Source organism: Panulirus ornatus, chromosome 9 (genome assembly GCF_036320965.1).
Source record: "Panulirus ornatus isolate Po-2019 chromosome 9, ASM3632096v1, whole genome shotgun sequence".
NCBI classification, from domain to species: domain Eukaryota; kingdom Metazoa; phylum Arthropoda; class Malacostraca; order Decapoda; family Palinuridae; genus Panulirus; species Panulirus ornatus.
Window position 1 is genome coordinate 28,623,730 of NC_092232.1, and position 25,618 is coordinate 28,649,347.

General features: G+C 42.9%; 1 protein-coding gene across 1 annotated transcript in view; it reads left to right on the forward strand.

Annotated features, from left to right (window-relative positions):
• Positions 1-25,618, forward strand: part of LOC139750303 (uncharacterized) — a 189,323-nt gene that overhangs the window by 26,993 nt on the left and 136,712 nt on the right. The window contains exons 7-9 of the mRNA XM_071664927.1: positions 6,597-6,746; positions 7,403-7,494; positions 23,420-23,587. Coding sequence (XP_071521028.1) covers positions 6,597-6,746; positions 7,403-7,494; positions 23,420-23,587 — 410 coding nt within the window. The remainder of the gene's footprint in view (positions 1-6,596; positions 6,747-7,402; positions 7,495-23,419; positions 23,588-25,618) is intronic.

Below are 25,618 nucleotides of genomic sequence, written 5' to 3' on the forward strand. Positions count from 1 at the left end.
AGTGTTTTAGATGTCTGGGAGTGGATTTAGCAGCGGGTGGAACCATGGAAGCGGAAGTGAGTTACAGGATGGGGGAAGGGGCGAAAGTTCTGAAAGCGTTAAAGCTATGTGTTTAAGGTGAGAACATTATCTCGTAAAGCAAAAATGGGTATGTTTGAAGGAATAGTGGCTCCAACAATGTTATATGGTTGCGAGGCGTGGGCTATGGATAGAGTTGTGCGCAGGAGGGTGGATGTGTTGGAAATGAGATGTTTGAGGACAATAAGTGGTGAGAGGTGGTTTGATCGAGTAAATAATGAATGGGTAAGAGAGAGGTGTGGTAATAAAAAGTGTGGTTGAGAGGGCAGAAGAGGGTGTTTTGAAATGGTTTGGCCACATGGAGAGAATGAGTGAGGAAAGATTGACAAAGAGGATATATGTGTCAGAGGTGAAGTGAACGAGGAGAAGTGGGGGACCAAATTGGAGGTGGAAGGATGGAGTGAAAAAGATTTTGAGCGATCGCGGTCTGAACATGCAGTGAATTGGAACGATGTGGTATATCGGGGTCGACTTGCTATCAGTGGATTGAACCAGGGCATGTGAAGCGTCTGGGGTAAACCATGGAAAGTTTCGTGGGGCCTGGATGTGGAAAGGGAGCTATGATTTCGGTGCATTATACATGACAGCTAGAGACTGAGTGTGAACGAATACGGCCTTTGTTGTCTTTTCCTAGCGCTACCTCGCGCGTGTGCGGGGGGAGGGGGTTGTCATTTCATGTGTGGCGGAGTGGCGACGGGAATGAATAAAGGCGGTAAATATGAATTATGTACATGTGTATATATGTATATGTCTGTGTATGTATACGTTGACATGTATAGGTATGTATATGTGGACGTGTATGTATACACATACACATGTGTATGTGGGTGGGTTGGGCCATTCTTTCGTCTGTTTCCTTGCTACCTCACTAACGCAGAGACAGCTACAAAGTATAATAGAAAAAACATAATTTTTATTATTATTATTATAGGTTCCCAGATCAGTGAGGCAGACAGTAACACACGAAGAAAGGTCACATTTATTCACACTCAGTTTCTAGCCGTCATGTGTGATGCACCGAAACCACAGCTCCCTACCACATCCAGGCCTCACAGGCCTTTCCATGGCTTACCCCAGATGCTTCAAATTCCGTGGTTCAGTCCTTTGATAGCAAGTCAACCCCAGTATACCACATCGTTCCAGTTCACTCTATCCCATGCATGCCTTTCGCCCTTTAGCATGTTCAGGCCCTGATTGCTCAAAACCTTTTTCATTCCATCCTTCCATCTCTAGTTTGGTCTCGCAATTCTCCTTGTTCCTTCCATTTCAGACACAAATATCCTCTTTGGCAACCTTTCTACACTCACTTTTCATATGTTCAAACTATTTCATTACACCCTCTTCTGCTTTCTCCATCACACTTTTTGTTACCAAGCATCTCTCACCCTTCATAGCTTATTCCATCAAACCACCTCACTCCACATATTGTCCTCAAACATCCACCCTACTCCGAACACCTTATCTATAGCCCCTTCCTTGCATCCATACAATATTGTTGCGACAACTATTCCTTCAAACATACCCATTTTTGATCTCTCAAATGACGTCATCTCTCACCGCCTATTTTTCAGCGATCCCAGAACTTTCTCCCCTACCCAACAGTGACTCACTTCCGCTTCTGTGGTTCCGTTGCTGCCATGTCCACTTCCAGGTTTCTAAAACATTTCACTTCTTTGAATTTCTCCATTCAAATTCACACCCCAACTAACCTGTTCCTCAATCCAACTAAACCTAATAACCTCGCTTTTATTCGCATTAATTTTCACTTTTCTCCTTTCATACACTTTTCCAAACTCTGTCGCCATCTTCTGCAGATTCTCACATGAATCTGCCACCACTGCTGTATCATCAGCAAACAACTACTTATTCGTTTCCCAGGCCCTCACATCCCCTACAGACTAGATAATCGCCTATCTCTCCATGACTTTAGCCTTAACTCTCTCACGATCCCATCCACAAACAAACTGAACAACCATGGTGACATCACACACCCTTGCTGCAGACCAATCTTTACCTGGAACCATTCACTCTCCTGTCTTCCCACTTGTACACAAGCCTTAGAACTTCGATAAAAACTTGCACTGCTTCATGCAGCTTTCCTGCCGCTCCGTATATTCTTAAGACCTCCCACAAGGCATCTCTACCAACCTATCATATGCTTTTCCCAGATCCACAAAAGCCACATTAAATCCATCTTTTTCGTTGAGTATTTCTCAGATATATTCTTTGAAGCAAACTTCAGAGCCGCACATTCTTTTCCTCTCCTAAAACCACTCTGCTTCTCCCAATATAATGTACGTGAATTCACCCTCTCGTTTAAGTCCCTCCCATACAGTTTACCAGGTATACTCCTCAACCTTATACCTCTGTAGTTTGATCACTCACCTTTATCCCCCATTGCTTTTACATAGTGGCATTATACATGCATCCCGCCAATCCTCAGGCACTTCGCCTGATCCATACTTAAACTGAAAATCCTTACCAACTAATCTCCAACACGTTCACCCCTTTTCTTAATTTCAACTGCAATACCCTCCACTCCAGCTGCCTTGCCATATTTCATCTTATGCAAGGCTTTCACCACCCCCTTCTCTCTTCATCAAACCACTCTACATGACTTTCTCACTTTGCATACCACCCGACCAAAACATCTTATGTCTGCCACTCTGTCCTCAAACACATTTAACAATCCTTCATATACTCACTCCACCTCCTCCTCACTTCCTCAGTCCTTGTTATCACTTCTTTTGCCTCCATTACTGATGTACCTATTTGTTGTATTTTTCGTGCATAATTTACCTTCTTCTAAAACATCATCTTATTCTCCCAAAAGTTTTTTCAATACTTGCCCACCCGAGCTCTCATTTGCCCTCTTTTTCAATCCCTGCATCTTCCTTGACCTCCTGCGGTTTTTTTTTTATTCATCCATCAATCCTTTGCATTCCTTCCTCGTAAGTACCGCCTAGATGCCTCTATTTTATCTTTTAATAGCAAATTTAGTTCTTCATCCCGCCACCCACTACCCTTTCTAATCTGTCCATCTCCCACCTTTTGCATGTCACATGCATCTCATGCACATGCCATCACTGCATCCCTAAATACACACAATTCCTATTCCACTCCCCTTACTTCATTTGCTCTCACCTTTTGCCATTCTGCGGTCAATCTCTCCTGGCATTTCTGCATACAAGTCTTTTCCAAGCTCACTTACTATCGCCACCCTCTTCTCACCGACATTGGTTCCTCTTTTCTGAAAACCTTTACAAATGCCCCACCAACTGCACTTTTCAGCAAATTTACGTCCAAAAGTCTCTCTTTTAAATGTCTGTCAATTGACATGTACTCCAATAATGCCCGCTGACCATCTTTCCTTCTCACATAATCCTTCTTGCGTATGTCCCTCATTTTAAACTAGGTCTTCTGGATCGCCAGTCCTTTTCCAGCACACCACTTCACAAGCTGTTCACCACCATTTCCATTCATGACACTGAACGCCACATGTCTTACAGATTATACCTTCAACTGCCACGTTACTTTCCTTCGCATTTAAATCACCCATCAGTAATACCCGGTCTCTTACATCAAAACTACTGACACACACGCTCAGCTACTCCAAAAACACATGCCTCTCATGATCTTTCTTCTCCTAGCCAGTTGGATAATAACTGATAATCACACATCTCTTACCATCCACCTTCATTTTTTACCCAAATTGCTCTAGAATTGACTTACGTACACTCTATCACACACTCCAACAACTTTTGATTCAGGAGTAGTGCTCCAATGTCAGCATGTGATCTGTTAGCCTGTTAGGACCAGCAGGAATCTCATTCCCGTGTGTTTAGTGGATGGCCTTATACTGGTTTGTATACTGTATTACACTGGCATGTATATGACAATATACTGTGTATACTAGTATGTATGATAAATGAATAACTTTTTTCATATGATCATTTAGACAGAAACAATGATTCTTCCATCATGCCCCTTGATGTACCAACTTCCGTTTATATTTGTATGAAAAACTCTGTAACTTAATATAACCTTCCTCCATGACTGATGTCAATGTTACCTGCCTTCATGACTGATGTCAATATTACCTTCCTCCATGACTGATGTCAGTATTACCTTCTTCCATGACTGATGTCAATATTACCTGCCTCAATGACTGATGTCAATATTACCTTCCTCCATGACTGATGTCAATGTTACCTGCCTTCATGACTGATGTCAGTATTACCTTCCTCCATGACTGATGTCAGTATTACCTTCTTCCATGACTGATGTCAATATTACCTGCCTCAATGACTGATGTCAATATTACCTTCCTCCTTGACTGATGTCAGTATTGCCTTCCTCCATGACTGATGTCAATATGACTCTCCTCCTTGACTGATGTCAATATTACCTTCCTCCATAACTGATGTCAATATTACCTTCCTCCATGACTGATGTCAATATTACCTTCGTCCATGACTGATGTCAGTATTACTTTCCTCCATGACTGATGTCTTTATTACCTTCCTCCATGACTGATGTCAATATTACTTTCCTCTGTGACTGATGTCAATATTACTTTCCTCCATGACTGATGTCAGTATAGCCTTCCTCCATGACTGATGTCAATATTACTTTCCTCCATGACTGATGTCAATATTACTTTCCTCCATGACTGATATCAATATTACTTTCCTCCATGACTGATGTCAATATTACTTTCCTCCATGACTGATGTCAATATTACTTTCCTCCATGACTGATGTCAATATTACTTTCCTCCATGACTGATGTCAGTATTACCTTCCTCCATGACTGATGTCTTTATTACCTTCCTCCATGACTGATGTCAGTATTACCTTCCTCCATGACTGATGTCTTTATTACCTTCCTCCATGACTGATGTCAATATTACCTTCCTCCATGACTGATGTCAATATTACTTTCCTCCATGACTGATGTCAATAATACTTTCCTCCATGACTGATGTCAGTATAGCCTTCCTCCATGACTGATGTCAGTATTACCTTCCTCCATGACTGATGTCAATATTACCTTCCTCCATGACTGATGTCAGTATTACCTTCCTCCATGACTGATGTCAATATTACCTTCCTCCATGACTGATGTCAATATTACCTTCCTCCATGACTGATGTCTTTATTACCTTCCTCCATGACTGATGCCAATATTACTTTCCTCTGTGACTGATGTCAGTATTACCTTCCTCCATGGCTGATGTCAATATTACTTTCCTCCATGACTGATGTCAGTATTACCTTCCTCCATGACTGATGTCAATATTACTTTCCTCTGTGACTGATGTCAATATTACCTTCCTCCTTGACTGATGTCAGTATAGCCTTCCTCCATGACTGATGTCAAGATTACTTTCCTCTATGACTGATGTCAGTATTACCTTCCTCCATGACTGATGTCAATATAGCCTTCCTCCATGACTGATGTCAATATTACCTTCCTCCATGACTGATGTCAGTGTTACTTTCCTCCATGACTGATGTCAATATTACCTTCCTCTATGACTGATGTCAGTGCTACTTTCCTCCATGACTGATGTCATTATTGACTTCCTCTATGACTGGTGTCATTATTACCTCCCTCCAGGACTGATGTTATTACCTTCCTCCATGACTGATGTCAATATTACTTTCCTCTATGACTGATGTCAATATTGACTTCCTCTATGATTGATGTCAATATTACCTTCCTCCATGACTGATGTCAGTATTACCTTCCTCCATGACTGATGTCAGTATTGCCTTCCTCCATGACTGATGTTAATATTACTTTCCTCCATGACTGATGTCAGTATTGACTTCTTCTGTGACTGATGACAGTATTGCCTTCCTCCATGACTGATGTTGATATTACTTTCCTTTATGACTGATGTCAATATTGGCTTCCTCTATGACTGATGTCAATATTACCTTCCTCCATGACTGATGTCAATATTTCCTTCCTCCATGACTGATGTCAGTATTACTTTCCTCCATGACTGATGTCAATATTACCTTCCTCCATGACTGATGTCAATATTACCTTCCTCCATGACTGATGCCAATATTACCTTCCTCCATGACTGATGTCAATATAACCTTCCTCCTTGATTGATGTCAGTATTACCTTCCTCCATGACTGATGTCAATATTACCTTCCTCCATGACTGATGTCAATATTACCTTCCTCCATGACTGATGTCAGTATTACTTTCCTCCATGACTGATGCCAATATTACCTTCCTCCATGACTGATGTCAATATAACCTTCCTCCTTGATTGATGTCAATGTTACCTTCCTCCATGACTGATGTCAATATTACCTTCTTCCATGACTGATGTCAGTATTACCTTCCTCCATGACTGATGTCAGTATTACCTTCCTCCATAACTGATGTCAGTATTACCTTCCTTAATGACTAATGTCAATATTGCCCTCCTCCATGACTGATGGATGGCCGATGCATGGCTCTCCTTGCCATGGGTGCCTGTGGGATGCTACAGGATGCTTGTATGAGGGCGAGGTGGTGGCTGAGGGCCAGACCGTCCTGACAGAGGATCCTTGCCAGAAGTGCCACTGCGATGCCGGCTCTGTCATGTGTATGACGGTCGTCTGCCCACTCCTCTCCTGTCCAGATGCTTCCCATCGCCCAGGTTGGTTGACCTGTGCACACCGTCTTGCTGCTCTCTCATACATTCCCATGACTGGTCCGTGTGACTTGATCAGAATCACATTTGATTGATTTTTGTTTGAATCAGACTATCACTGGTCCAGAGGGGTCCCTATTATACAATTGAGAAGGGTTATTAATGCATGAGTTATCATATTACAAGGTGGACATATTTAGAGAAGGATATCACAAGAGAAGACAAAAAAACGGAATTATGCCTTGTTAACAGGGTAACAGTATGGTTGTGTCCAGAGTGGTCTGATCTGGTTGTGTGGTCAAGAGTGTACCATGGAGAAGAAAAGTTTTTTTGTCACAGTTAACTGCTTAAAGAGAGACGAGGCTGAGGCAGCCTCAGGGTCAAGAGAGATGATGAAACAGATAACTTTGAAGTGTTTAGGTAGTTAAAGGAAGACTACATTCAGATTTGAGTCTTACTAGTGTATGCTAATCATTCATGTTCATATTAAAACTGTATTTTGGCCATGATAAAATACTATCATATGGAGAGCATCTGGTCATCTGTTAAATTCATGACTTATCGTACACTGCAGTGTCCTCACTAGCTTCCTTACTGTTGTACATGTGAAAAGTGCTCAGAAAACCAGATGTGGTTACATAAGGAATACATGACTCCGTCAGGTGAGTGCTGTGCCTCCTGTAGTAGCTGTGTCGACACCAGCGAGGGAGACACCTGGCAGACAGACCCCTGCACCCACTGTCGCTGTGCTAAGGTAAGCAGTAACTCAGGTGAACAGAGCCCTAGTTCGGCAACACCCCAGGTAAGCATTATTTTACATGAAAGGGACCATAGATGAGCAACATCCCATGTGAACATTGCCCCAGAAGAGCAATATTTTTGGTGGGCAGAACCCCTGGTAAGCAATATCATAGGTAAGAAGGACCCACAGTTGAGTAGCACCCCAGATGAATAGAACCCCAAGTGAGTAGGACTTGAGCAGGACTCCAGGTGAGCAAGGGAGTGGGACCCCAGGTGGGCAACATCCGAAATTAGAAGCTCAGATGAGCAACACCCCTGCAACCTGAGGGTCACCTTACAGTTGAGCAGCAACCCAGGTTCGTGTGAGTCACCCAACAAGAGAGCAAGTCTGTGCCTATGTATAGGTCGTCTGCAGGTGAACAGAACTGTACCAGGATGCGAGTATCTTTCCTGTTGTTTAAGTTTAACTGCTAATAATGGGAGGGGAGCTGTATGACTGGAATGAAAGATATATATATATATATATATATATATATATATATATATATATATATATCCATGGGGATAGGGGAGAAAGAATACTTCCCACGTATTCCCTGCGTGTCGTAGAAGGCGACTAAAAGGGAAGGGAGCGGGGGGCTGTAAATCCTCCCCTCTCGTTTTTTTTTAATTTTCCAAAAGAAGGAACAGAGAAGGGGGCCAGGTGAGGATATTCCCTCAAAGGCCCAGTCCTCTGTTCTTAACGCTACCTCGCTATCACGGGAAATGGCGAATAGTATGAAAAAAAAATATATATATATATATATATATATATATATATATATATATATATATATATATATATATATATATATATATATATGTGTGTGTGTGTGTTGTGGATGAGAGAGCTTGGGAAGTGAGTCAGTTGTTGTTCGCTGATGATACAGCGCTGGTGGCTGATTCATGTGAGAAACTGCAGAAGCTGGTGACTGAGTTTGGTAAAGTGTGTGAAAGAAGAAAGTTAAGAGTAAATGTGAATAAGAGCAAGGTTATTAGGTACTGTAGGGTTGAGGGTCAAGTCAGTTGGGAGGTAAGTTTGAATGGAGAAAAACTGGAGGAAGTAAAGTGTTTTAGATATCTGGGAGTGGTTCTGGCAGCGGATGGAACCATGGAAGCGGAAGTGAATCATAGGGTGGGGGAGGGGGCGAAAATCCCTGGGAACCTTGAAGAATGTGTGGAAGTCGAGAACATTATCTCCAAAAGCAAAAATGGGTATGTTCGAAGGAATAGTGGTTCCAACAATGTTGTATGGTTGTGAGGCGTGGGCTATGGATAGAGTTGTGTGCAGGAGGGTGAATGTGCTGGAAATGAGATGTTTGAGGACAATGTGTGGTGTGAGGTGGTTTGATCGGGTAAGTAATGTAAGGGTAAGAGAGATGTCTGGAAATAAAAAGAGCGTGGTTGAGAGAGAAGAAGAGGGTGTTTTGAAATGTTTGGGCACATGGAGAGAATGAGTGAGGAAAGATTGACCAAGAGGATATATGTGTCGGAGGTGGAGGGAACTAGGAGAAGTGGGAGACCAAATTGGAGGTGGAAAGATGGAGTGAAAAAAATTTTGTGTGATCGGGACCTGAACATGCAGGAGGGTGAAAGGCGGGCAAGGAATAGAGTGAATTGGATCGATGTGGTATACTGGGGTCGACGTGCTGTCAGTGGATTGAATCAGGGCATGTGAAGCGTCTGAGGTAAACCATGGAAAGTTGTGTGGGGCCTGGATGTGGAAAGGGAGCTGTGGTTTCGGGCATTATTGCATGACAGCTAGAGACTGAGTGTGAACGAATGGGGCCTTTGTTGTCTTTTCCTAGCGCTACCTCGCACACATGAGGGGGGAGGGGGATGGTATTCCATGTGTGGCGAGGTGGCGATGGGAATGAATAAAGGCAGACAGTGTGAATTGTGTGCATGGGTATATATGTATGTGTCTGTGTGTGTATATATATGTGTACATTGAGATGTATAGGTATGTATATTTGCGTGTGTGGACATGTATGTATATACATGTGTATGGGGGTGGGTTGGGCCATTTTCTTTTGTCTGTTTCCTTGCGCTACCTCACAAATGCGGGAGACAGCGACAAAGCAATATAAATGAATATAAATAAATATATATATATATATATATATATATATATATATATACATGTGAGTAATGTGGCAGTTGAGGGAATAATGGGTATGCATGGGGTGTTCAGTGTTGTAAATGGAAATGGTGAAGAGCTTGTAGATTTATGTGCTGAAAAAGGACTGATGATTGGGAATACCTGGTTTAAAAAGCGAGATATACATAAGTATACTTATGTAAGTAGGAGAGATGGCCAGAGAGCGTTATTGGATTACGTGTTAATTGACAGGCGTGCGAAAGAGAGACTTTTGGATGTTAATGTGCTGAGAGGTGCAACTGGAGGGATGTCTGATCATTATCTTGTGGAGGCTAAGGTGAAGATTAGTATGGGTTTTCAGAAAAGAGGAGTGAATGTTGGGGTGAAGAAGGTGGTGAGAGTAAGTGAGCTTGGGAAGGAGACCTGTGTGGGGAAGTACCAGGAGAGACTGTGTACAGAATGGAAAAAGGTGAGAACAATGGAAGTAAGGGGAGTGGGGGAGGAATGGGATGTATTTAGGGAATCAGTGATGGATTGCGCAAGAGATGCTTGTGGCATGAGAAGAGTGGGAGGTGGGCTGTTTAGAAAGGGTAGTGAGTGGTGGGATGAAGAAGTAAGAGTATTAGTGAAAGAGAAGAGAGAGGCATTTGGACGATTTTTGCAGGGAAAAAATGCAATTGAGTGGGAGAAGTATAAAAGAAAGAGACAGGAGGTCAAGAGAAAGGTGCAAGAGGTGAAAAAAAGGGCAAATGAGAGTTGGGGTGAGAGACTATCAGTAAATTTTAGGGAGAATAAAGAGATGTTCTGGAAGGAGGTAAATAGGGTGCGTAAGACAAGGGAGCAAATGGGAACTTCAGTGAAGGGCGTAAATGGGGAGGTGATAACAAGTAGCGGTGATGTGAGAAGGAGATGGAATGAGTATTTTGAAGGTTTGTTGAATGTGTCTGATGACAGAGTGGCAGATATAGGGTGTTTTGGTCGAGGTGGTGTGCAAAGTGAGAGGGTTAGGGAAAATGATTTGGTAAACAGAGAAGAGGTAGTAAAAGCTTTGCGGAAGATGAAAGCCGGCAAGGCAGCAGGTTTGGATGGTATTGCAGTGGAATTTATTAAAAAAGGGGGTGACTGTATTGTTGACTGGTTGGTAAGGTTATTTAATGTATGTATGACTCATGGTGAGGTGCCTGAGGATTGGCGGAATGCGTGCATAGTGCCATTGTACAAAGGCAAAGGGGATAAGAGTGAGTGCTCAAATTACAGAGGTATAAGTTTGTTGAGTATTCCTGGTAAATTATATGGGAGGGTATTGATTGAGAGGGTGAAGGCATGTACAGAGCATCAGATTGGGGAAGAGCAGTGCGGTTTCAGAAGTGGTAGAGGATGTGTGGATCAGGTGTTTGCTTTGAAGAATGTATGTGAGAAATACTTAGAAAAGCAAATGGATTTGTATGTAGCATTTATGGATCTGGAGAAGGCATATGATAGAGTTGATAGAGATGCTCTGTGGAAGGTATTAAGAATATATGGTGTGGGAGGCAAGCTGTTAGAAGCAGTGAAAAGTTTTTATCGAGGATGTAAGGCATGTGTACGTGTAGGAAGAGAGGAAAGTGATTGGTTCTCAGTGAATGTAGGTTTGCGGCAGGGGTGTGTGATGTCTCCATGGTTGTTTAATTTGTTTATGGATGGGGTTGTTAGGGAGGTAAATGCAAGAGTCCTGGAAAGAGGGGCAAGTATGAAGTCTGTTGGGGATGAGAGAGCTTGGGAAGTGAGTCAGTTGTTGTTCGCTGATGATACAGCACTGGTGGCTGATTCATGTGAGAAACTGCAGAAGCTGGTGACTGAGTTTGGTAAAGTGTGTGGAAGAAGAAAGTTAAGAGTAAATGGGAATAAGAGCAAGGTTATTAGGTACAGTAGGGGTGAGGGTCAAGTCAATTGGGAGGTGAGTTTGAATGGAGAAAAACTGGAGGAAGTGAAGTGTTTTAGATATCTGGGAGTGGATCTGTCAGCGGATGGAACCATGGAAGCGGAAGTGGATCATAGGGTGGGGGAGGGGGCGAAAATTTTGGGAGCCTTGAAAAATGTGTGGAAGTCGAGAACATTATCTCGGAAAGCAAAAATGGGTATGTTTGAAGGAATAGTGGTTCCAACAATGTTGTATGGTTGCGAGGCGTGGGCTATGGATAGAGATGTGCGCAGGAGGATGGATGTGCTGGAAATGAGATGTTTGAGGACAATGTGTGGTGTGAGGTGGTTTGATCGAGTAAGTAACGTAAGGGTGAGAGAGATGTGTGGAAATAAAAAGAGCGTGGTTGAGAGAGCAGAAGAGGGTGTTTTGAAATGGTTTGGGCACATGGAGAGAATGAGTGAGGAAAGATTGACCAAGAGGATATATGTGTCGGAGGTGGAGGGAGCGAGGAGAAGAGGGAGACCAAATTGGAGGTGGAAAGATGGAGTGAAAAAGATTTTGTGTGATCGGGGCCTGAACATGCAGGAGGGTGAAAGGAGGGCAAGGAATAGAGTGAATTGGAGCCATGTGGTATACAGGGGTTGACGTGCTGTCAGTGGATTGAATCAGGGCATGTGAAGCGTCTGGGGTAAACCATGGAAAGCTGTGTAGGTATGTATATTTGCGTGTGTGGACGTGTGTATGTACATGTGTATGGGGGGGGGGGTTGGGCCATTTCTTTCGTCTGTTTCCTTGCGCTACCTCGCAAACGCGGGAGACAGCGACAAATTAAAAAAAAAAAAAAAAAAAAAAAAAAAAAAAAAAAAAAAAACATATATATATATATATATATATATATATATATATTTTTTTTTTGCTTTGTCGCTGTCTCCCTTGTTTATTTATTTATTTATATATATATATATATATATATATATATATATATATATATATATATATATATATATATATATCTCTTTCATACTATTCGCCATTTCCCGCGTTAGCGAGGTAGCGTTAAGAACAGAGGACTGGGCCTTTGAGGGAATATCCTCATCTGGCCCCCTATATATATACATATATATCCCTGGGGATAAGGGAGAAAGAATACTTCTCACGTATTCCCTGCGTGTCATAGAAGGCAACTAAAAGGGAAGGGAGCGGGGGGGCTGGAAATCCTCCCCTCTTGTTTTTGATTTTCCAAAAGAAGGAACAGAGAAGGGGGCCAAGTGAGGATGTTCCCTCAAGGGCTCAGTCCTGTGTTCTTAATGCTACTTCACTAACACGGGAAATGGCGAATAGTATAAAAATATATATATATATATATATATATATATATATATATATATATATATATATATATATATATGTATATTATTTTTTTTTTTATTATACTTTGTCGCTGTCTCCCGCGTTTGTGAGGTAGCGCAAGGAAACAGACGCAAGAAATGGCCCAACCCCCCCCCCATACACATGTATATACATACGTCCACACACGCAAATATACATACCTACACAGCTTTCCATGGTTTACCCCAGACGCTTCACATGCCTTGATTCAATCCACTGACAGCACGTCAACCCCGGTATACCACATCGCTCCAATTCACTCTATTCCTTGCCCTCCTTTCACCCTCCTGCATGTTCAGGCCCCGATCACACAAAATCTTTTTCACTCCATCTTTCCACCTCCAATTTGGTCTCCCTCTTCTCCTCGTTCCCTCCACCTCCAACACATATATCCTCTTGGTCAATCTTTCCTCACTCATTCTCTCCATGTGCCCAAACCACTTCAAAACACCCTCTTCTGCTCTCTCAACCACGCTCTTTTTATTTCCACACATCTCTCTTACCCTTACGTTACTCACTCGATCAAACCACCTCACACCACACATTGTCCTCAAACATCTCATTTCCAGCACATCCATCCTCCTGCGCACAACTCTATCCATAGCCCACGCCTCGCAACCATACAACATTGTTGGAACCACTATTCCTTCAAACATACCCATTTTTGCTTTCCGAGATAATGTTCTCGACTTCCACACATTCTTCAAGGCCCCCAGAATTTTCGCCCCCTCCCCCACCCTATGATCCACTTCCGCTTCCATGGTTCCATCCTCTGCCAGATCCACTCCCAGATATCTAAAACACTTCACTTCCTCCAGTTTTTCTCCATTCAAACTCACCTCCCAATTGACTTGACCCTCAACCCTACTGTACCTAATAACCTTGCTCTTATTCACATTTACTCTTAACTTTCTTCTTCCACACACTTTACCAAACTCAGTCACCAGCTTCTGCAGTTTCTCACATGAATCAGCCACCAGCGCTGTATCATCAGCGAACAACAACTGACTCACTTCCCAAGCTCTCTCATCCCCAACAGACTTCATACTTGCCCCTCTTTCCAAAACTCTTGCATTTACCTCCCTAACAACCCCATCCATAAACAAATTAAACAACCATGGAGACATCACACACCCCTGCCGCAAACCTACATTCACTGAGAACCAATCACTTTCCTCTCTTCCTACCCGTACACATGCCTTACATCCTCGATAAAAACTTTTCACTGCTTCTAACAACTTGCCTCCCACACCATATATTCTTAATACCTTCCACAGAGCATCTCTATCAACTCTATCATATGCCTTCTCCAGATCCATAAATGCTACATACAAATCCATTTGCTTTTCTATGTATTTCTCACATACATTCTTCAAAGCAAACACCTGATCCACACATCCTCTACCACTTCTGAAACCACACTGCTCTTCCCCAATCTGATGCTCTGTACATGCCTTCACCCTTTCAATCAATACCCTCCCATATAATTTACCAGGAATACTCAACAAACTTTTTTTTTTTTTTTTATACTTTGTCGCTGTCTCCCGCGTTTGCGAGGTAGCGCAAGGAAACAGACGAAAGAAATGGCCCAACCCCCCCCCCCCATACACATGTATATACATACGTCCACACACGCAAATATACATACCTACACAGCTTTCCATGGTTTACCCCAGACGCTTCACATGCCTTGATTCAATCCACTGACAGCACGTCAACCCCGGTATACCACATCGCTCCAATTCACTCTATTCCTTGCCCTCCTTTCACCCTCCTGCATGTTCAGGCCCCGATCACACAAAATCTTTTTCACTCCATCTTTCCACCTCCAATTTGGTCTCCCTCTTCTCCTCGTTCCCTCCACCTCCAACACATATATCCTCTTGGTCAATCTTTCCTCACTCATTCTCTCCATGTGCCCAAACCACTTCAAAACACCCTCTTCTGCTCTCTCAACCACACTCTTTTTATTTCCACACATCTCTCTTACCCTTACGTTACTCACTCGATCAAACCACCTCACACCACACATTGTCCTCAAACATCTCATTTCCAGCACATCCATCCTCCTGCGCACAACTCTATCCATAGCCCACGCCTCGCAACCATACAACATTGTTGGAACCACTATTCCTTCAAACATACCCATTTTTGCTTTCCGAGATAATGTTCTCGACTTCCACACATTCTTCAAGGCCCCCAGAATTTTCGCCCCCTCCCCCACCCTATGATCCACTTCCGCTTCCATGGTTCCATCCGCTGCCAGATCCACTCCCAGATATCTAAAACACTTCACTTCCTCCAGTTTTTCTCCATTCAAACTCACCTCCCAATTGACTTGACCCTCAACCCTACTGTACCTAATAACCTTGCTCTTATTCACATTTACTCTTAACTTTCTTCTTCCACACACTTTACCAAACTCAGTCACCAGCTTCTGCAGTTTCTCACATGAATCAGCCACCAGCGCTGTATCATCAGCGAACAACAACTGACTCACTTCCCAAGCTCTCTCATCCCCAACAGACTTCATACTTGCCCCTCTTTCCAAAACTCTTGCATTTACCTCCCTAACAACCCCATCCATAAACAAATTAAACAACCATGGAGACATCACACACCCCTGCCGCAAACCTACATTCACTGAGAACCAATCACTTTCCTCTCTTCCTACACGTACACATGCCTTACATCCTCGATAAAAACTTTTCACTGCTTCTAACAACTTTCCTCCCACACCATATATTCTTAATACCTTCCACAGAGCATCTCTATCAACTCTATCATATGCCTTCTCCAGATCCATAAATGCTACATACAAATCCATTTGCTTTTCTAAGTATTTCTCACATACATTCTTCAAAGCAAACACCTGATCCACACATCCTCTACCACTTCTGAAACCACACTGCTCTTCCCCAGTCTGATGCTCTGTACATGCCTTCACCCTCTCAATCAATACCCTCCCATATAATTTACCAGGAATACTCAACAAACTTATACCTCTGTAATTTGAGCACTCACTCTTATCCCCTTTGCCTTTGTACAATGGCACTATGCACGCATTCCGCCAATCCTCAGGCACCTCACCATGAGTCATACATACATTAAATAACCTTACCAACCAGTCAACAATACAGTCACCCCCTTTTTTAATAAATTCCACTGCAATACCATCCAAACCTGCTGCCTTGCCGGCTTTCATCTTCCACAAAGCTTTCACTACCTCTTCTCTGTTTACCAAATCATTTTCCCTAACCCTCTCACTTTGCACACCACCTTGACCAAAACACCCTATATCTGACACTCTATCATCAAACACATTCAACAAACCTTCAAAATACTCACTCCATCTCCTTCTCACATCACCACTACTTGTTATCACCTCCCCATTTGCGCCCTTCACTGAAGTTCCCATTTGCTCCCTTGTCTTACGCACTTTATTTACCTCCTTCCAGAACATCTTTTTATTCTCCCTAAAATTTAATGATACTCTCACCCCAACTCTCATTTGCCCTTTTTTTCACCTCTTGCACCTTTCTCTTGACCTCCTGTCTCTTTCTTTTATACATCTCCCACTCAATTGCATTTTTTCCCTGCAAAAATCGTCCAAATGCCTCTCTCTTCTCTTTCACTAATACTCTTACTTCTTCATCCCACCACTCACTACCCTTTCTAATCAACCCACCTCCCACTCTTCTCATGCCACAAGCATCTTTTGCGCAGTCCATCACTGATTCCCTAAATACATCCCATTCCTCCCCCACTCCCCTTGCTTCCATTGTTCTCACCTTTTTCCATTCTGTACTCAGTCTCTCCTGGTACTTCCTCACACAGGTCTCCTTCTCAAGCTCACTTACTCTCACCACCCTCTTCACCCCAACATTCACTCTTCTTTTCTGAAAACCCATACAGATCTTCACCTTAGCCTCCACAAGATAATGGTCAGACATCCCTCCAGTTGCACCTCTCAGCACATTAACATCCAAAAGTCTCTCTTTCGCACGCCTGTCAATTAACACGTAATCCAATAACGCTCTCTGGCCATCTCTCCTACTTACATAAGTATACTTATGTATATCTCGCTTTTTAAACCAGGTATTCCCAATCATCAGTCCTTTTTCAGCACATAAATCTACAAGCTCTTCACCATTTCCATTTACAACACTGAACACCCCATGTATACCAGTTATTCCCTCAACTGCCACATTACTCACCTTTGCATTCAAATCACCCATCACTATAACCCGGTCTCGTGCATCAAAACCACTAACACACTCATTCAGCTGCTCCCAAAACACTTGCCTCTCTTGATCTTTCTTCTCATGCCCAGGTGCATATGCACCAATAATCACCCACCTCTCTCCATCAACTTTCAGTTTTACCCATAATAATCGAGAATTTACTTTCTTACACTCTATCACATACTCCCACAACTCCTGTTTCAGGAGTATTGCTACTCCTTCCCTTGCTCTTGTCCTCACACTAACCCCTGACTTTACTCCCCAGACATTCCCAAACCACTCTTCCCCTTTACCCTTGAGCTTCGTTTCACTCAGAGCCAAAACATCCAGGTTCCTTTCCTCAAACATACTACCTATCTCTCCTTTTTTCACATCTTGGTTACATCCACACACATTTAGGCACCCCACTCTGAGCCTTCGAGGAGGATGAGCACTCCCCGCGCGACTCCTTCTTCTGTTTCCCATTTTAGAAAGTTAAATGCTCTGTAATTTGAGCACTCACTCTTATCCCCTTTGCCTTTGTACAATGGCACTATGCACGCATTCCGCCAATCCTCAGGCACCTCACCATGAGTCATACATACATTAAATAACCTTACCAACCAGTCAACAATACAGTCACCCCCTTTTTTAATAAATTCCACTGCAATACCATCCAAACCTGCTGCCTTGCCGGCTTTCATCTTCCACAAAGCTTTCACTACCTCTTCTCTGTTTACCAAATCATTTTCCCTAACCCTCTCACTTTGCACACCACCTCGACCAAAACACCCTATATCTGCCACTCTATCATCAAACACATTCAACAAACCTTCAAAATACTCACTCCATCTCCTTCTCACATCACCACTACTTGTTATCACCTCCCCATTTGCGCCCTTCACTGAAGTTGCCATTTGCTCCCTTGTCTTACGCACTTTATTTACCTCCTTCCAGAACATCTTTTTATTCTCCCTAAAATTTAATGATACTCTCTCACCCCAACTCTCATTTGCCCTTTTTTTCACCTCTTGCACCTTTCTCTTGACCTCCTGTCTCGTTCTTTTATACATCTCCCACTCACTTGCATTTTTTCCCTGCAAAAATCGTCCAAATATACATATATTTTTTTTTTCTTTTAAACTATTCGCCATTTCCCGTGTTAGCGAGGTAGCGTTAAGAACAGAGGACTGGGCCTTTTTTGGAATATCCTCACCTGGCCCCCTCTGTTCCTTCTTTTGGAAAAAAAAAAGAAAAAATATGAGAGGGGAGGATTTCCAGCCCCCCCCGCTCCCTCCCCTTTTAGTCACCTTCTACGACATGCAGGGAATACGTGGGAAGTATTCTTAATCCCCTATCCCCAGGGATAATATATATATATATATATATATATATATATATATATATATATCTTTCAATATATCAGTCAATTGGGAGGTGAGTTTGAATGGAGAAAAACTGGAGGAAGTAAAGTGTTTTAGATATCTGGGAGTGGATCTGGCAGCGGATGGAACCATGGAAGTGGAAGTGGATCATAGGGTGGGGGAGGGGGCGAAAATTCTGGGAGCCTTGAAGAATGTGTGGAAGTCGAGAACATTATCTCGGAAAGCAAAAATGGGTATGTTTGAAGGAATAGTGGTTCCAACAATGTTGTATGGTTGCGAGGCATGGGCTATGGATAGAGTTGTGCGCAGGAGGATGGATGTGCTGGAAATGAGATGTTTGAGGACAATGTGTGGTGTGAGGTGGTTTGATCGAGTAAGTAACGTAAGGGTAATAGAGATGTGTGGAAATAAAAAGAGCGTGGTTGAGAGAGCAGAAGAGGGTGTTTTGAAATGGTTTGGGCACATGGAGAGAATGAGTGAGGAAAGATTGACCAAGAGGATATATGTGTCGGAGGTGGAGGGAACGAGGAGAAGAGGGAGACCAAATTGGAGGTGGAAAGATGGAGGGAAAAAGATTTTGTGTGATCGGGACCTGAACATGCAAGAGGGTGAAAGGAGGGCAAGGAATAGAGTGAATTGGATCGATGTGGTATACCGGGGTTGACGTGCTGTCAGTGGATTGAATCAAGGAATGTGAAGCGTCTGGGGTAAACCATGGAAAGCTGTGTAGGTATGTATATTTGTGTGTGTGGACGTATGTATATACATGTGTATGGGGGTGGGTTGGGCCATTTCTTTCGTCTGTTTCCTTGCGCTACCTCACAAACGCGGGAGACAGCGACAAAGCAAAAAAAAAAAAAAAATATATCTTTCACAAATAATCTTACTTCTTCATCCCACCACTCACTACCCTTTCTAATCAACCCACCTCCCACTCTTCTCATGCCACAAGCATCTTTTGCGCAATCCATCACAGCTTCCCTAAATACATCCCATTCCTCCCCCACTCCCCCGTACTTCCATTGTTCTCACCTTTTTCCATTCTGTACTCAGTCTCTCCTGGTACTTCCTCACACAAGTCTCCTTCCCAAGCTCACTTACTCTCACCACCCTCTTCACCCCAACATTCACTCTTCTTTTCTGAAAACCCATACAAATCTTCACCTTAGCCTCCACAAGATAATGATCAGACATCCCTCCAGTTCCGCCTCTCAGCACATTAACATCCAAAAGTCTCTCTTTCGCGCGCCTGTCAATTAACACGTAATCCAATAATGCTCTCTGGCCATCTCTCCTACTTACATACGTATACTTATGTATATCTCGCTTTTTAAACCAGGTATTCCCAATCACCAGTCCTTTTTCAGCACATAAATCTACAAGCTCTTCACCATTTCCATTTACAACACTGAACACCTCATGTATACCAATTATTCCCTCAACTGCCACATTACTCACCTTTGCATTCAAATCACCCATCACTATAACCCGGTCTCGTGCATCAAAACCACTAACACATTCATTCAGCTGCTCCCAAAACACTTGCCTCTCATGATCTTTCTTCTCATGCCCAGGTGCATATGCACCAATAATCACCCATCTCTCCCCATCAACTTTCAGTGGGCCCCATATATATATATATATATATATATATATATATATATATATATATATATATATATATATATATATATATATATATTCCTGGGGATAAGAGAGAGGCATTTGGACGATTTTTGCAGGGAAAAAATGCAATTGAGTGGGAGATGTATAAAAGAAAGAGACAGGAGGTCAAGAGAAAGGTGCAAGAGGTGAAAAAGAGGGCAAATGAGAGTTGGGGTGAGAGAGTATCATTAAATTTTAGGGAGAATAAAAAGATGTTCTGGAAGGAGGTAAATAAAGTGCATAAGACAAGGGAGCAAATGGGAACTTCAGTGAAGGGCGCAAATGGGGAGGTGATAACAAGTAGTGGTGATGTGAGAAGGAGATGGAGTGAGTATTTTGAAGGTTTGTTGAATGTGTTTGATGATAGAGTGGCAGATATAGGGTGTTTTGGTCGAGTTGGTGTGCAAAGTGAGAGGGTTAGGGAAAATGATTTGGTAAACAGAGAAGAGGTAGTGAAAGCTTTGCGGAAGATGAAAGCCGGCAAGGCAGCAGGTTTGGATGGTATTGCAGTGGAATTTAATAAAAAAGGGGGTGACTGTATTATTGACTGGTTGGTAAGGTTATTTAATGTATGTATGACTCATGGTGAGGTGCCTGAGGATTGGCGGAATGCGTGCATAGTGCCATTGTACAAAGGCAAAGGGGATAAGAGTGAGTGCTCAAATTACAGAGGTATAAGTTTGTTGAGTATTCCTGGTAAATTATATGGGAGGGTATTGATTGAGAGGGTGAAGGCATGTACAGAGCATCAGATTGGGGAAGAGCAGTGTGGTTTCAGAAGTGGTAGAGGATGTGTGGATCAGGTGTTTGCTTTGAAGAATGTATGTGAGAAATACTTAGAAAAGCAAATGGATTTGTATGTAGCATTTATGGATCTGGAGAAGGCATATCATAGAGTTGATAAAGATGCTCTGTGGAAGGTATTAAGAATATATGGTGTGGGAGGCAAGTTGTTAGAAGCAGTGAAAAGTTTTTATCGAGGATGTAAGGCATGTGTACGTGTAGGAAGAGAGGAAAATGATTGGTTCTCAGTGAATGTAGGTTTGCGGCAGGGGTGTGTGATGTCTCCATGGTTGTTTAATTTGTTTATGGATGGGGTTGTTAGGGAGGTGAATGCAAGAGTTTTGGAAAGAGGGGCAAGTGTGAAGTCTGTTGTGGATGAGATAGCTTGGGAAGTGAGTCAGTTGTTGTTCACTGATGATACTAGTGCTGGTGGCTGATTCATGTGAAAAACTGCAGAAGCTGGTGACTGAGTTTGGTAAAGTGTGTGAAAGAAGAAAGTTAAGGGTAAATGTGAATAAGAGCAAGGTTATTAGGTACAGTAGGGCTGAGGGTCAAGTCAATTGGGAGGTAAGCTTGAATGGAGAAAAACTGGAGGAAGTAAAGTGTTTTAGATATCTGGGAGTGGATCTGGCAGCAGATGGAACCATGGAAGTGGAAGTGGATCATTGGGTGGGGGAGGGGGCGAAAATCCTGGGAGCCTTGAAGAATGTGTGGAAGTCGAGAACATTATAACTCGGAAAGCAAAAATGGGTATGTTTGAAGGAATAGTGGTTCCAACAATGTTGTATGGTTGCGAGGCGTGGACTATGGATAGAGTTGTGCACAGGAGGGTGGATGTGCTGGAAATGAGATGTTTGAGGACAATATGTGGTGTAAGGTGGTTTGATCGAGTAATTAATGTAAGGGTAAGAGAGATGTGTGGAAATAAAAAGAGCGTGGTTGAGAGAGCAGAAGAGGGTGTTTTGAAATGGTTTGGGCACATGGAGAGAATGCGTGAGGAAAGATTGACCAAGAGGATATATGTGTCGGAGGTGGAGGGAACGAGGAGAAGTGGGAGACCAAATTGGAGGTGGAAAGATGGAGTGAAAAAGATTTTGTGTGATCGGGGCCTGAACATGCAGGAGGGTGAAAGGAGGGCAAGGAATAGAGTGAATTGGATCGATGTGGTATACCGGGGTTGACGTGCTGTCAGTGGATTGAATCAGGGCATGTGAAGCGTCTGGGGTAAACCATGGAAAGCTGTGTAGGTATGTATATTTGCGTGTGTGGACGTATGTATATACATGTGTATGGGGGGGGGGGTTGGGCCATTTCTTTTATCTGTTTCCTTGCGCTACCTCGCAAACGCGGGAGACAGCGACAAAGCAAAAAAAAAAAAAAAAATTATATGTCATCCCTGGGGATAGGGGAGAAAGAATACTTCCCACATATTCCCTGCATGTCGTAGAAGGCGACTAAAAGGGGAGTGAGCAGGGGGCTGGAAATCCTCCCCTTTCATTTTTTTTTAATTTTCCAAAAGAAGAAACAGAGAAGGGGGCCAGGTGAGGATATTCCCTCAAAGACCCAGTCCTCTGTTCTTAACGCTACCTCGCTAACGCGGGAAATGGCGAATAGCTTGAAAGAAAAAAAAAGATAGATATATATGTATATACTTCATATAGATTATTTTCTTCCTTTTTACTGTATGATTTTAATCACTGGTTAACTTTTTGTTGTGTTCAATATGAATTCATACTAAATTATTTGGCATTTTTATTGTACTCTATGATATTACCAGGAATATACAGCCACGTTTATTTTTATGATCACCTGACACCTGCCTGTTTCACATGATCATAAGGTCATGCAGACATGTTTACATAAAAAGATAGATGTCCAAGCCTTTCGTGTCAGTTGAGGCATGTGTTCCCTTCCTGTGATAAGTAATGAGCATCTGAACTATATCTGTGGTCATTAATAGGGGTCTGAACCATATCTATGGGCACTAGTGGGGATCTGAACACAACCTGTAGTCACTAGTAGGGATCTGAAACCTATTTTTGGTCATTAGTAGGAATCCGAACTATATTTGTGGTGGTCACAAGTGGGGATCTGAACTCTATCAGTGGTTACTGAAGAGAATCAACCCTACCTGTGGTCACTAGTGGGGACTTGAACCCTGCCGGTGGTCACTAGATGGCATCTGAACTCTACCTGTGGTCACTAGTGAGCATCTGAACCCACCCTATGATCAGTTGTCAACATGTGAAGCCTTCTTGTTGTCTTTAGTGGGCATTTAACCTTTCCAGTGGGTATCAAAATTTTTCAGTCATAATCAAGTTATTGCATCTGAGTATTAGTGATATATTCTAACTTATTCCCTGAGGGTGAAGTTTTCATCTTTTGCTCCTTCCTTGCACTAGTGCCCTGCTGAACCTATCAAACCATAATGTGTACCCCTCCTTCCCCAGGGTGAGAAGCAGTGCTATACATTGGAGTGTGCAAACCCCCCGTGTCACAACCCTGCAGTACCCCCTGGGGAATGCTGCCCTGTGTGCCACCACTGCCATTACCATGGGGACCTCATCCTGCATGGCCACACCAAGCTGGTCACCCCCTGCCTCTCCTGCACCTGCCAGGTCACGAGCAAAGCCATTTCCTCTGTGAATGTTGCCATGGAGTGGTTTAGTGAAACCTCACTGGTATATTTATATTAGTGAGGTAGCACCAGGAACAGACAAACAATGACTGCATTTGTCCTTATCCACTCTCTCATTGTCATATGTAATTCACCAAAACCAGAGCTCCCTATCCATAACCAGACCTCTCGGACCTTTCCGTGGTTTCCCTCGGCCATTACAGTCCATTGACAGCATGTTAACCCTCCTTTACCACATCATTCCAATTTATTCTTTCCAGTACATGCCTTTTACCCTCCTGCATGTTCAGGCCCTTATCACTCAAGGTCTTTTTCACTCCCTCCTTCCATTTCCAGTTTGGTCTCGCCCAGCTCCTCGTTCCCTCCACTTCTGACATGTTAATCATCTGTCAACCTCTCCTCACTCATTCTCTCCAGATTTCCAGAACATTTCTGCAAACCCTCTTTAACTCTCTAAATGACACTCTTTTTAATACCACCCCTCCCTCTCTTACCCTTTAATTACTTATCAAACCACCTCACAATACATATTGTCCTCAAACATTTCCAATACCTTATGTTATATTATTGTTGTGACTACTATATGGTAAGTAGTTGTTTGTAGTTGCCACAAACCAGGAAAGTATATTACTGTACTACTCATCTGGGTATTGGTAGGGTTAGTGATGCCTGCATAGTGAGCCAGCACTTCAGTGTTTGTCAAGTTGCATTCCTCTGACCCTGGTAGCTGTCTTTTCTTTCTGTCTCATGCACACTCCGACTGCTGGCATTCTGTCCACAAACATGCAATCTCTGTGTCACACATAACACTAGGCAACTTCTCATCTCATTTTCCTTGTAGTGAGTGCTATGCGCTAGCCCTGTATTTTGGCAGAATGGCAGGAGCATTAGATAGAAGTAGTAGGTAGGAGCATTAAGTAGAAGCACTAGGTAGAAGTAGGAGTAGGAATGCTAGGCAGGAGCATTAGGTAGAAGTAAAGGGTTAGAGGATTAGGCAGCAACATATGGTAGACACATTGTGTCATTATGAACAGTACATAAGAGCCTGTGGAAACACTGCACTAGAGTTGCCCTCTGCTAGTGGCCTGTTAAGGGTGAGGCAGTAAAAGCTAAGAAGTGGCACTGGAGTTTCACCAGTAATGGAGACTCTTTTGCCGGGGCCTATCCCTTGAGAGAGTTCCCAGAGGGAACAGGCATCAGAGATATAGATAGATAGATAGACTGTACCTTCAAATATACCCATTTTTGCCCTCCCACATAACAACCTCTCTTTCGTCAAATCCTTCACTGCTCATAGAACCTTCAACTGCTCACCTCCCACATGACTCCCTTCTGCTTCCATGGTTCCATATACTATGATGACCACCCCCAGATATCTAAAACGCTTCTTCCTCCAGTTTTTCTCTATTCAAACTCACACCCAAATCAACCTATTCCTCTACCTTGCTAAATCTGATAACCTTACTTTTATTCACATTTACTCTCAACTTCCTCCTTTAGTGCATATTTCCAAACTCAGTCTCCAACTTTTGCAGTTTTTCATTCTAATCTGCCAATAGTGCTGAGTCATCAGCAAACAGCTGGCTTGCTCCCTGGGCCCCCACATCCCCAACAGATTGCATGCTTACTCCTCTCTCCAAGACTCTTGCATTTACCTTTCTCACCACCCCATCCATAAACAAATTAATCGGCCATGGTGATCTTCACTTGGCAACACTAATGCTCCTTTCTTCCTATGCATACACAAGCTTTACATCTCTGAAAAAACTTCTCCCTGCTGCTGTCAGCTTTCCTTCCACTCTCTATATATTCTTAGCACCTTCCACAAGGCATCTCTCTCAACCTTATCATAAGCCTTCTCCTGATCCACAAATGCCATATACACATCTCTCTGTTTCTCTTGATATTTCTCGCACACATTCTTTTATTTAAAGCAAACACCTGATCCACACATCCTATACCATTCATGAAACCATATGAGTCCTCCCCAGTCTGATGTTCTGTGCATGCC